This window comes from Ranitomeya variabilis, chromosome 1 (assembly GCF_051348905.1).
Source record: "Ranitomeya variabilis isolate aRanVar5 chromosome 1, aRanVar5.hap1, whole genome shotgun sequence".
In the NCBI taxonomy this organism is placed as follows: domain Eukaryota; kingdom Metazoa; phylum Chordata; class Amphibia; order Anura; family Dendrobatidae; genus Ranitomeya; species Ranitomeya variabilis.
This window is the reverse complement of record NC_135232.1, coordinates 832,105,312-832,118,632: the sequence shown is the minus strand read 5'-3', so window position 1 is coordinate 832,118,632 and position 13,321 is coordinate 832,105,312. Positions and strand designations below refer to the sequence as shown.

Genomic DNA, 13,321 nt, shown 5'->3' with positions numbered 1-13,321 from the left:
GTGAATATGTATGCAACCACATTATTTTCGTTTTTGTTTATATTTTTCAACCAAAAAAGATTTCAGCTTATTTTTCAATGCAATTTTTCAATTGAATTTTAAAATTTGGAAAAAGTTCTGAAATGATTCTTCTTCACGTGATTTTTTTTAACATGACCAAACCTGGCATTTTAAACAACAGGTATGTAGACTTTGTATATACACTGTAATCGTGTTTGGATTTAAATATAATGAGATTAGTTGTTATGGACAATTTACCATTACACCAGTTTTGTTAAATCTCTTTTTTATGTATTTCTATTGATCTCAAATGGTATGCAACAGAATTAGTCGTGCTAAAGACTCATATTTAGTACACAAACTATTGTAAAGCACACAGTACAACAAGCTTATGCCAGATTGGATAACTATTGCATATTCTTTATCAATAAAGTATATGATTCATTTTGAAAGCAACAATATGACATTATATTATTAATTACCTGTAAGTCCAGTGTGCGCTGTAACCTCAAGCGCATAGTTTCTTGCTCCAGGAGCTGAATTACTGCTTGGCATTCTGATAACTGTAACAAAGTCTGTAATGCATAGATGCAGAGATATCAGTCCACATGAGCTTTATATCGCGTCATTGATTCCACAGCACTATACAGGGACTCACAATCTACATTCCCTATCAGTATGTCTTTGGAGTGTAGAAGGAAACCGGAGTACCAGGAGGAAACCCATACAAACACGGAGAGAACATACAAACGCCTTGAAGATGTTGTCCTTGGTGGGATTTGAACTCAGGACCCCAGCGCAGCAAGGCTGTATGTGCATATGTATTAATATAATATAAACATCTGAAAACATTTCCTGTCAATCTTTCAGATGTTTGCAAATTAATTTATAACATATTATCCTGATATGATACATTCATCAAGAATGTTAGGATAATGCCATATTTACATCATCCTTGCATACCATACTATAAACTTGCCATTAAAAGGGTTTTCCAGTACTATGTAATCGACAATTTATGCTTGTGATAGGTCATCTATATCAAATCGGTGGAGGTTCGACATCTGGCACCCCCACTAATCAGCTGTTACCAGGTCTAAACAGTGTACAGAGCAGAACATCACACTGTTCAGTGGCCTCTCTTGGATGCTGTAGATCAGCTCATAACATTACAACCGTAAAGAGTATCTCCTTTCCATGCTATCAACTGGCCTTATCATTAGACTTTAGTATTAATATTATAACTAAAATTGATTTATATAACATTCATGTGATTATTTGGTTGCAGTTATTGATATAGTGTATACTGTATTTGTTATCTAGTCTTAAAAGGATTGTCCACTACTCAGACTTCTGAATCCCTATGTTCGTCCCCTGTAAAACAATTTGCACTTATACCCACCTTCAGTGATGGCACCGTTCCAGAGGTGTAGGCATTGGATCTCCTGGGGATTGTTATGTCAAGCAATCACTGTGCTCAATCAGTGGCCACTTTACTCTCCCACCCGAGTGTGCTCAGGTAAGACATTGTCCGAGCACGTTCTCTCATTACTAATGACAGCCATTCCATGGTAGCATTCTACTGGGTCCTATTGTAAAACCAGATCCCTGTACAGGGGTTAGAGAGGGTATTGGGATTTTTCTGGAGCTTGCCAGAAGGAGTGGCTTGTGCCAAGTCTGTCTGAGGCAGCATTTTGAGTTTGTGGCCTCAGGCAGACGTTACATCATTAGAACACCCCATCGAGCTGTGCATTGGAGCTTCTCTGAATTTCAGAACTATAGCAACTAGCAGTGACTAGGTTCTACTAGGTGTTGAAATCGTTGTGAAGAAATATTATTCCCTGCAGGCGGGATGACTTCTTACAGTTTCCACAAATTAAATGGATTCGACATTGTGACCAATATGAAAGCATGTAAACTAGTTGTCATGTCTCTGGAACCAGTACATGCCTAGACAACCCCTGCAACATGGTGCACAGGAAGGAATGAACTTGTTTGGCCACTATATCTAGATAAGTCCCATGGTCCAAACATCCATCAACAGTTATCGGAGGATGCAGGGAATCACCCGCTGATGAAACAAACTCAAACTAACTTACCTTTTCCAGGGCAGCTTCTGTTCTTGCTGCATTGGCTTTAAGAGTATTATTCTCAATCTTGAGGTTCTCAACGGCTCCAGAGAGCTTATGCCTCTCAGTTGCTTCATGAACACATTCCTGCATTAACTGTTTTTGTTCCACTTTTAAAACATTTTTGTCCTAAGACACATGAAATAACAGCAGACATTAGGAATCTATGCAAAAACAACATAACACAGCACATTTAAAGGGGCTGTCTAACCAAGGGGCAACCAAGACAACCCCTGTCCCTATGCCATATGTGCCGGAATAGACAGTTGCCCTACAAGAGCAACCACCACTCTGGTGGTCACAAATGTCCTAAACAGGACATATAAGGGGAAAAGATTAATGGACACTTGAACAGAGCCTAATAAAAAAATATAATAATTTAACTTTATAACTCATGTTTCATGTAATTCTGAAATAATAAAGTTACCTTTGTAGCATTAGACAAGGCTTCTTCTAAGAAATGTACTCTGCTTTGTAACATATCAATTTCTTCCCTCTTGACAGTGATTTTCTTCTGCATTCTAGTTGCAATTTTAACAGCTGAAAATACACATAACACAAACCCAGTTTATTCAAGGTGTAAATCCAATATTCCCCCTTGAAAAATAAAATCATTTTTTTCTCACTTCCCATACCAGTGTTGCTCCAGCAATGTCAGCTACGGGTTTTCCGAGGCTTGTATGACATTGTTATACCACGTGAGACCTGCAGTCAATCGGCGCTCGCTAATTAGCTGCTGCTTACTTTGTTTGGACAAACTTTGGACGTCCGCAGAAAGTGTGAGCCCATTTGCAGCTGCTGATTGGCTGCAGGGCTCACGTGGCATAACAATGTATAACAATGTCATAGAACCCTTGATAAATCTGCTAACGACATCACTGGACAAAACATCAGATCACACTCGGACCAATGTTATTCTATAGGGCAGTGCACATGTCCGATTTATACCTCAGACAGAGTCTGTACAAGGAAAAAATTCCAGCACACTTGATTTATATCCGATATTTGGGACTCACTCAGCCATGCAAGTCAATGAGTCCATGGGAAAAAATCAGATGACAACTGAGTGCAGTCCGATTTTCACAGACTAACAGAATGGAAAGGATGAAGATTTTATTTTTATTATCTTCTCCTCATCCGAGAAAATTAGGTCACTGTATGATTACACTCTGGTCAAAGTCTGAACAGAGTGTGATTAGTATAAATCGATCCAATTCTCTAAGATGAGAGAAAATACTGGGGCAGCACCTTAGCCTAATTATCACAAAGAGCACCACACTTAGCACTTAGATAGCACTGCCGCTATCTGTCTGCACAAAGATGGCGGCGGTCTGATTTACTGTGCCTGTGCAAATTCCGCGCAGGCGCAGTGAATCATTTGGCTGATCCCGGCGGCAGATGCGTGACGTGTCTACAGGCAGAGGAAGCCGGTCACATTAAAGGGGTTTTCCCATGAATGAAAGTTCATTTTAAAAATTGTCTGTGTCTGACCATGTACGGAGCATACCATATCTCCTGGGCAGGGGAGGAAGCAAAAGACAATACTGACATTACAGCAGGGGATCACAGAGGATTCATTTTGTCAGGTAAAATATTTCACTGACTGTTTTTAAACACAGCACATGGGGGGAGAGATTCTCAATGCTGCAAAGCCTGCCCCCATCGTGACATTACCGCCCTTCCGATGCGATAGCATCGGGCCTCCATTTAGTATATGTTATATTTTCATGAGAGAATATGAGCTTTAGTTTCACATAGAAGTCACACTTATACCGCTCAGTAAGACCTCATTCATACGTCAGTGTTTAAACATTTATGTGAAAAAATAGTGCTGATGTCAGTCAGTGTTGTGCAACAGTACCGTACGTCATCAGTGTGTCCATTTTTAACATCAGTGTGTCATTTGTGTCAGTGTATCATTAGTGTGTCTGTTCTTACTATCAGTGTGTCTTAGCTTACTCTCAGTGTATCATCAGTATGTCATCAGTGTGTCTGTTCTAACTCTCAGTGTCATCAGTGTGTCCAGTTTTATCATCAGTGTGTCTGTTCTTACGATCAGTGTGTCATCAGTGTGTCTGTTCTTACTCTCATTGTGTCCAGTTTTATCATCAGTGTCATCAGTGTGTCTGTGCTTACTATCACTGCCATCAGTGTATCTGTTCTTTCTATCAGTGTGTCATCCATGTGTCTGTTCTTAAAATCAGTGTGTTATCCGTGTGTCTGCTCTTACTATCAGTGGGCCATCAGTGTGTCTGTTTTCACTATCAGTGTGTCATAAGTGTGCCTGGCCTTAAAAGAAGCAGTACTGAAATTAGCCAACAGAGTAAACTTAAAATTATTGCTGTTACAGGGGGACACCAAGTGTAAGTAATCTATAACAAAAAGACAAAGCTTATGCTGATGTAAAAATGTACATTTCCTCTAAGAATAATTGAACAAGCTAGAATTCTCACCATGACCATCACAATCTTCCACAATATTCAGAGTGTTTTTTGTTTGCTCCAGTTCAACCATTGCTGCCTTTAGTTGCATTCTAAGGATTGTGGTTGTGCTCTCTTTATCTCCTGTCTGCTTCTCATATTCTCTTTTCAGGGCCTCATAATCCTCTGTGCAATACAAAAATCACAAGTTTTGATTTGTATGTTTTTTCTGCCGGTTTACTCAGTCTCATCGCACACATTTGAATTAAAGATTGAAAACTGAACATTAGAGTTGCACCTGATTGGAACAGTATTGTGCAATTGTTCAGCAGGTGCAGAAAAATGCAGCAAAGTAAGAATGTTTTCAAAACTAGAAGGGTTAATAGTTTATGTTTATCAAATTAACAAAATGTAAAGCGAAATCTAAATCAAATCAATAATTAATGTGATCGCAGGGTTATGGTGCTGAGGGCCAACTCTTACATAGGGGCTCACTGTCCAATCCTGGCTTCCACTGTCTAAAAATAACAAAAAGAGCTGTACTCACTGACTCCTGCACTAGTGCTGGTTCGCCACCAATGCCTCCAAGCCGTTGCCGACAGCCAATCAATGATTTCAGTAGTCTCGTGCCAACTACCTCTTCTTCACAGCTGAGCTCAGTTATTGGCAATTACAGTCTTGTGTGCTGTAGTACTAATGACGTACTGCTGCAGCCTGTCAGAAAAGCCTGGGAGCAGTGGTTGGGTAACAGTTCTGGTGCAAGGGTTGGTGAGTAAAGCTCTGTTTGCTATTTTTAAACAATGAAAGCCTACGGTGTAAAAACAAATGAGGCTGAAATCTGTTTTAAATTATAAAATTCTGTCTGACTAAACCTTCCACTAGAGGGAGCTCACCGCATACTATTTTAATTCTTTATAATAATTTTATGTAGTGCCTATTTAGTCTATATAGTATGTGCAATCTCATCCAACAAGCTGATTACATGAGCCGGATTTATTAAATCCTGAGTAGAGGATTTAGCCCCTAACCTCTGGTCCATGATCTTTTGCATAAAAACCTGATAGTGGCGTTAATATTAAAGATATAAATCTTTTAACTGTATCATACAGAAGTGTAAAAATACAACATTTTTAGTATTTTGTTCCATTGAAGCTTAGACATTAGTGATGAGCAAATATGCTTGGATAAGGCATTATCTGAACACGCTCGTGTGCTACCCGACTGTCATCGGCATGCTCGAAACATATGTTCCGGTCTCTGCTGTGGCTGCATGTCTCATGGCTGTTCGACAGATGCAACAAATACAGGGATTACCGCAAAACATGCAGGTGCATATTTTTTGAGGTGCAAGATATATTTAGAGCACGCCGAATCACTATCAGACATAGCTGCTACTGGTGTAACTTCTCATTTTACACTAGTACTTACATACCTGCTAAATTTGCAAGATCACTCCGCGTTTCCATAAGCTCAAACATAATTTTGTCTCTTTCTTTTTTTGTTTTCTTATTGGCCAGAATCTTCTTAGTGTTAAAATTGGCAAGTTTACTTTTCTCCAGCTCCAATCCTGTGCACAATTCTTCCAGCTCCACTATTCTTTTTTCTTTCTTCTCAGCCCTCAACTATGGATGAGCCATTGTTAGCATCAGTATTAAGTATTTGAGCAAACAATTTAGCAAATTTGGCAATTTAAGGAATCAGTTTTCCATAGACTTCAATGGTAAAAAAAAAAATGTAACCAGCTGAAATGTTTGTTTTTTTTAGCTGGACAAAAATGCTGCATCTGCACAAATATTTTATTAACTGGTTGCTGCCGGAAACTTTCCTAACTGATGATTACTGCACATGTGAATACAGCCTTACTATTATTTTCCCAATAAAACTATATCAATCTGTTCACACTTTCCATGTCTATAGATCACACAATGGCAGCAAACATAATGCATGTGCCAAATTTTAAAAGCAAATTTGCATTAAAGGGAATCTGCTGCCCACATTTTGCCACATAAATGGCAGCATGATGTAGGATCAGAGACCCGGATTCCAGTGATGTGTCTGCTTACTGTTGTTTTGATAAAATCAGCTTTATCAACAGCAGATTGTAAGGGTTAATCACAGTTTACTGTATTGTTGGAGATTTGTGTTGTAATATATGGTCTGACCAGTAGAGAGCAGCGATGCAAGGCCAAAGTTGGAGCGGTGGTTTTTGGTGGTTGGTGGACAGTTGGGAGGAGATGAAGGAGAGTCCGGGTGGAAGTGAAGCTACGCATACTTTGAGAAAGTCGGAATAGGGTGGTGCGACTGTGGATCTTTTGTTGGTGACTCTGGGACATGTTGTTTGGTTTGACATGAGCCGACTCGGTGACGATAACCTAGTACATATCATCTAGGGTTAGGTCACGTGAGACCTTATCTCTAAGGTCTTAGGGAAGCCCTGTGTGGGAGAGATCGGCATTCCCTAAGAGCTTCAGCCCAGCAAGGACCCTTTTACTTCAGTTTTAGGATGTGCTGGTATCATCTAACATCTCGATATATATGCACTTATATAAATAGCCTTATAGAGGTCCAGTTAGTTAGGGGAAAAAGCCTCTTCTGTAAGACACTTACTGCTCAGAGTAGGCGATTACTAAAGTACTGGCACAACACTGTTGCTTTATTGATTAATACATAGAAAGAGTTAATTGTGTCGTATTTTGCTCACATATAACTGTCAATTCTGTTTAAGTGTACCTGCATATACTCTTAGTCAGTGTTATTGAGGGGAACTGCTGTAACTGCATTTGTTACTTATACACTGCTTACCTACCATCCTTTCCTTTGTTTTATAAACTGCTTAGTAAATATTCATATTACCGTATATATTCATGTATAAGTCGACCCGAGTATAAGTCGAGGCACCTATTTTTCCCACAAAAAACTGGGAAAACTAATTGACTCGAGTATAAGCCGGGTATGCATTGTCCCCTCATTCCTATCCTGGTATGCACTGTCCCCTCATCCCCATCCTGGAATGCATGGCTCCCCATCCCTGTCCTGGTATGCATGGCTCCATATCCCCATCCTTGTATGCATGGCTCCCCATCCCTATCCTTGTATGCATGGCTCCACATCCCTGTCCTTGTATGCATGGCTCCCCTATCCTTGCATGCATGGCTCCCCATAAAAAAAACACATCCTACTTACCTTCCCTGCGCGCCTTGCTGCATCTCGTTGAGGTGCCAGCAGCTCTTCCGACCGAGCGATCACATGTCCTCACTCATTAAGGTAATGAATATTCACTCAATGTCTATGGGAGTCGAGAGAGGTGAATACTCATTACCTTTATGAGCGGGGGATATGTGATCGCTCGACCAGAAGAGCTGCTGGCGCTGGATCGAGATGCAGCGAGGGCGCACAGGGAAGGTAAGTAGGATATGTGCTGGAAGCTGGTGGCTGCCAGCACAGTGGATATTCATTTCTCTTTAGCAGCGGGCACAGTTAAAGCAGCAGCCGCCGGCTCCTGCCTCTGTGACCCGCTGCTCCGCCACTCCCCCTCCCCCAGCATCTTTCTGGGACAATGACTCGTGTATAAGCTGAGGGGGGTGTCACAAAAAAAGTGCTGACAAACTCAGCTTATACACCAGTATATACGGTATATTGTCTAATCTATGTGTGTGTGTCTTCTGATTGTTGCTGTACCCTTCATCCTGTGGCCATCCACCATCCACGTTTCAAGATTATCACTAGAGGACTAGTAAACCTGCTGCCATGTTGTCCTCTATATTTAAGAACTTTGTACAACTCGGCATATACAACTGATTGGCAACTTTCTGCGTATACCATGCATAGGCAGAAATCTGCCAATCAGTGGTGTGGGCAGGGTTATACAGAGCCTAGCATTGAGCGAACTGGTAGATCTGTTCAATATAACTGTGATTTTATCAAAACTACAGCAAGCAATCCAGTAAATTATATATCACTGGAATCAAGGTTTTCTTCCCTATGCCATGCTGCTGTCAGGTGGCATAGCAAAAACTGATGAAAGATTCCCATTAAGAATGCCAGGTGTATAGGGCAGTGAGTCACTTTTTGACTATGTCTACTTTCAGAATATGTTGGTGTGCTGGTGGCTACTTTCAGAAAATGGACACAATAACAGAAATCCAACAAACCCCTATGGGGCGCTTCAGGTACCAGCTTCTTTTGTCCGTCTCCTGATTACTTTTGTTTTTCTGCTCTTAGAACTGAACAGAAGCAAGAAATTCTCTAACACAAGTGTGAACCATATCCAACCTTCAGCTGAATAAATGAATAAAATTATTGTACATCAGTTCCCAGTATGCCCCATGAAAACCCTGTAGATATCAAAGAAGTCTGGCAATAAGATCTTACCGCTATATCCTGTGATTCCGATTTTTTAACAGTTACTTCATGTAAAAGCTGAGATTTCTCTACTTCTAGGGCATCAACCTTCTGGTTCTGTTGTCCAGTCATCATAGTCATAGCTTCAATTTGTTCCCGGAGAGTCATTATCATGTTATCCTTTTCTACTAAGAGCAGCTTTAGAGTATCGGCATCTCTTTGTATCTCCGTCATTTTCTCATTGTCAGCTCTTAGATGCTGAACCTCACGTTTCTTGGACTCAGCATATAAACGCAGCTTCTTCATCTCATCAACAACTCTTTGCAATGACCTATCCCTTTCAGCCAGAACATTTCTGGTTTCTATTAAGCTTTTCTCAGTCTGGTCCAAACATTGGCTTTTGGCCTCCAGATCATTTGACGTTTTCCGCAAAGCATCTTTTATGGACTTTAGCTGGGAAGATGCAGCATTCAGACTTGTGGTTTTCTCCTGAATAGTTCTCACCTTTTAGGATATTACAAAAAAATGGGTTCATCAATATCTCATGTTTTACCATATGGAGTCACAAGAACAACTTTTTAAAAATCTTTTAGTAAAAATGTCAAAAATCTCATAAACAGATTTTTTTTCTAATTACTTTAGGGGCCAATATTGTTATAATTATATGAATCAGAGCTTTTTTTAACACAAGGGTTTCTACAATAATAATTAGGATGAAGGTAAAGGGATGAAAGTGATTGACATCTGAGTGGTCTTTCGTATTTGGATGCATGTTTGGATAGCTCAGCAAGAAACTAAAAAACTCCTAACCTGTTGTTCTGTCTTCTTCCTGTATTCTTCGTTGATCATCTTCACTCCTGCCTGAAGTCTCTCGACCTCTATCCGTCGCTCAATCAGCTCTCTTTGTAGGTTTTCATTAGTCAGGCTGTTGACCTTTTCCCGATCATATAATTGCTTGTTGTGCTCTTTTTCTAAGTTCAGCTGTTCTTCACGTGTCTTTAAGGCTTCCTACAAGGAAAATAACAATTTTCAATCTCATCAGGAATATTTTGGAATATTCTTAATAATATTCATATTTTTCATGTGGGGGTCATCTCAGCAAAATAAAAAAACGTCTTTCAAAACTCAATTGAGCTGACTTTGGTGGGAAAAACTGTAGCCACTCAGATGAATGGCATTCTACAAGGGTAAGAGTCCACTAGAATAGGAGCCATGGGGGACTCCACTTTATGATATCCACTAAAGAGGAAACCCCTTTAATAATTTAATAAGTTTCATTTAAAATGAATTAAGGGAATCTCTCACTATATTATTGTAACCTAATCTGAGACCAGCATAACATAGGGGCAGAGACCCTGATTTCAGTGATGTATTACTTACTGGGCTGCTTAATGTAGTTTTTATTTTTTAAAAATCTGCGTTTTATCAGCAGGAGATTTTCACTAGATGACTAGTAAATCTGTTGTCATGTAGTCCAATCGTGTACACCAATGTTTGGTAGCTTTCTGCCTATGCACTGTGTACACAGAATGCTGCCAATCAGTGGTGTGGCCAGGGTAATTCAGAGCTCAGCATTCAGAAAACTGGTAGATCTGCTGCAGATAAAACAGTTGTCAATCAAAACTGCAGAAAGTAGTAAAGAAAGTCACACATCACTAGAATCAGGGTCTGTGCCCTAACATCATGCTGCTCCTAGGTGGGGTAGCAAAAATGTGGTGACAGATTCCCTTTAATATCATGGTCTTCTGACAAAATTAGCTAAATTTCTAGGAGGTAAAATATATCCTCTACTGTCTTCTTACATTTAAATGAAGGAGTTGGCCACCATACTCTTGCTTGCACTGCGAGTGTTCATTTTGCAGGTCCTCTAGTGAACAATTAGCAGATGATAATTGATTTTCTAGCTCTTTCACCTACAACACAAAATGTCAATCAAATAAATAATAGGTGCCAGGCAGACCCCAATAAAAAATGTAAGGCTATATTCACACGTTGCATTGTGTGTTTTATTTTTAGTTTTCTTTTGCAGGCAGAACCTGCTCCATTAGATGCCCCAATTCTGATGCTTAGCTTTGGCTCTTCCCACTTAAACCACAAAACTATTACCCAACTTGCCAATGCACAAGGGCAAGTGGGAAGAGGCAAGGCTAAGCGCCAGAATTGGGGCATCTAATGGATGTAACATTTCTTGGGCAGATGAGTGCTGGTGTTCTTAGTCTTATAGGGGGCCAATATCCATGGCCCCTTCCCAGCCTATCAATATCAGCCAGCAGCTGTCTGTTTATCTTTTGCTGGTTAGTAAATTTGGGGGGGACCCTACATCATTTTTCTTTTAGGTTCCCCTCTTTACTAAACAGTAAAGGTTTTTCCAATACTGGACGTGTAAAAGGGGCCTTATAGACTTTCTATTGAGCACTTCTAGCATCTGAGCTGCACACTGCAGAGTGTTTTTTCAGCGAATGGTGGGGGTTCAGGATTTGATACCCTCACCATTCTACCGTACACATGAGGAGGGAATCAGATATAAAATAAAATAATATGTACTCTGTAAAAAAAAATGTATAAAGGAAAATTTTAAGATTTAAGTATACCTATCCCTTTGGTTTCATCTGAATGAAATCAGCACTGTCGAGTTATTTCTACAATACTCTTAGATGGTGTACAAATGAATATGGAAAGGAGGTGATTGGAGTCTACGTGGGACATAAGGTCACTTTATAGATTAGTAATAATATCTTTACAGATCTGCTTTTCTCGATACAGGACACAAGACGATCACTCCCTTCTTCTGGCAACATGCTCGATCACGTGCCACATATAATGCAGGTGATTTTTTCCAATGAATGTGTGGTCCTAAGTGATAACAAATGCATAGCAGGGTGAAACGCTCTTTCCTGCAGAGCATGCATGCTTTTTAGACCATTAATACAATATTCCATGAGTAACAGTGCCTCAGACTGCCCATGTAGAGGATATCAAAAGCTCAAGCAGGGTAAAATCAGGCACAACTTCCGAAGAGGGGGCTGAGCGTTACATGATTCATAGCTAGAACAGCGGATCATGGAAGGTTTGGAATGTTACATCTATGTAGATATCATTAGTCAGGATCAAGGACTCAAGATGTTTCAACAGTGCACATAAAGATGAACCAAAACTAAATGTATGACAAATAGTATGGGTCAGAGAGCTCAACTGATCCTGATAACGGAAAAAAAACTTGCAATACCCTGGTAGAGTGATGCAACATGACTAAAGATAGCAGTGGTTGTCAGGAGCGTGAAGGCCTGACAGGGTTAGAGTTTTGGTCTCTAGCCAAGAGAAAGAAAAGGGCACAGACACAGAGTATACATAACAGATGACTTCTGTAATGTCAGCAGAGAACATCTAAGATTCTAAGCACAAAATGACATTTAGCAAGTGTAAAATTAACAAAGCAGGTGCAAGACGGACCACACGCATTACATATATATACATCAGGCCTTCTTCCATCTTTAATGTCACCTATAATCTTTACAAATCCATGGAGAAATAAACTGAAATTATTCTGAGGGGTAGAGTAAATAAAAAAATAAAATAATATGATTGAATACGTGTGAGAACCCTGTTATAATTGAGGATGTGGTTGTGTTCAGAATTAGCAAATCCCTTTTAAACTCATGTTAAAGAGCAGTTTTAGTCAGTACACGGTTGTCATCATTTAGACTGATTGTGATCAACCTCACATAACGTTTAGCTATTTTGTAGGTGCATTTTACAGCAAAATCTATGGTCCGTAAAAAGCTTAAAACACATCAAAGGCATTTCCTTGCAGAAATGTATCAGTCACTGTGAAGAGACAAATCAAGAGGCGGTTTAAATTTGACACAACAGTGACATTAACTGGAACTGGATGGCCTTCAAACATTGATCAAAAGACAAGCAGAAAATTGGTCTGGGAGGCTGCAAAGAGATCTAAAGCAACATTAAAGAAGCTGCAGGAATTTATGGCAAGTATTGGTTGGATTCTACCTCTGACAACAATCTTCCAAATTCTTTATATTTATATGTACAGGTGCTTGTTACAAAATTAGAATATTATCAAAAAGTTAATTTATTTCAGTTCTTTAATACAAAAAGTGAAACTCAAATATTATATAGAGTCATTACAAACAGACTGATCTATTCCAAGTGTTTATTTCTGTTAATGTTGATGATTATGGCTGACAACCAATGAAAATCCAAAAGTCATTATCTCAGTAAATTAGAATAATTAACAAAAACACATGCAATGGCTTCCTAAGCATTTTGAAAGGTCCCTTAGTCTGTTTCAGTAGGAACCACGATTATGGTTAAGACTGCTGACTTGACAGATGTCCAGAAGGCAGTCATTGACACACTCCACAAGGAGGTTAAGTCACAAAAGGTCATTGCTAAAAAAGCTGGTTGTTCACA

At 39.6% G+C, this 13,321-nt stretch overlaps 1 protein-coding gene across 2 annotated transcripts in view; it reads right to left on the bottom strand.

The window, feature by feature from the left end:
* CCDC158 (coiled-coil domain containing 158) overlaps positions 1-13,321 on the bottom strand; it is a 175,097-nt gene that overhangs the window by 119,260 nt on the left and 42,516 nt on the right. For both annotated transcript variants that reach the window (XM_077275754.1, XM_077275763.1), the window contains exons 10-17: positions 10,693-10,803; positions 9,701-9,898; positions 8,921-9,394; positions 5,982-6,171; positions 4,583-4,735; positions 2,557-2,669; positions 2,100-2,258; positions 483-575 (exon numbers count right to left, since the gene is read on the bottom strand). In XM_077275754.1, coding sequence (XP_077131869.1) covers positions 483-575; positions 2,100-2,258; positions 2,557-2,669; positions 4,583-4,735; positions 5,982-6,171; positions 8,921-9,394; positions 9,701-9,898; positions 10,693-10,803 — 1,491 coding nt within the window. The remainder of the gene's footprint in view (positions 1-482; positions 576-2,099; positions 2,259-2,556; positions 2,670-4,582; positions 4,736-5,981; positions 6,172-8,920; positions 9,395-9,700; positions 9,899-10,692; positions 10,804-13,321) is intronic.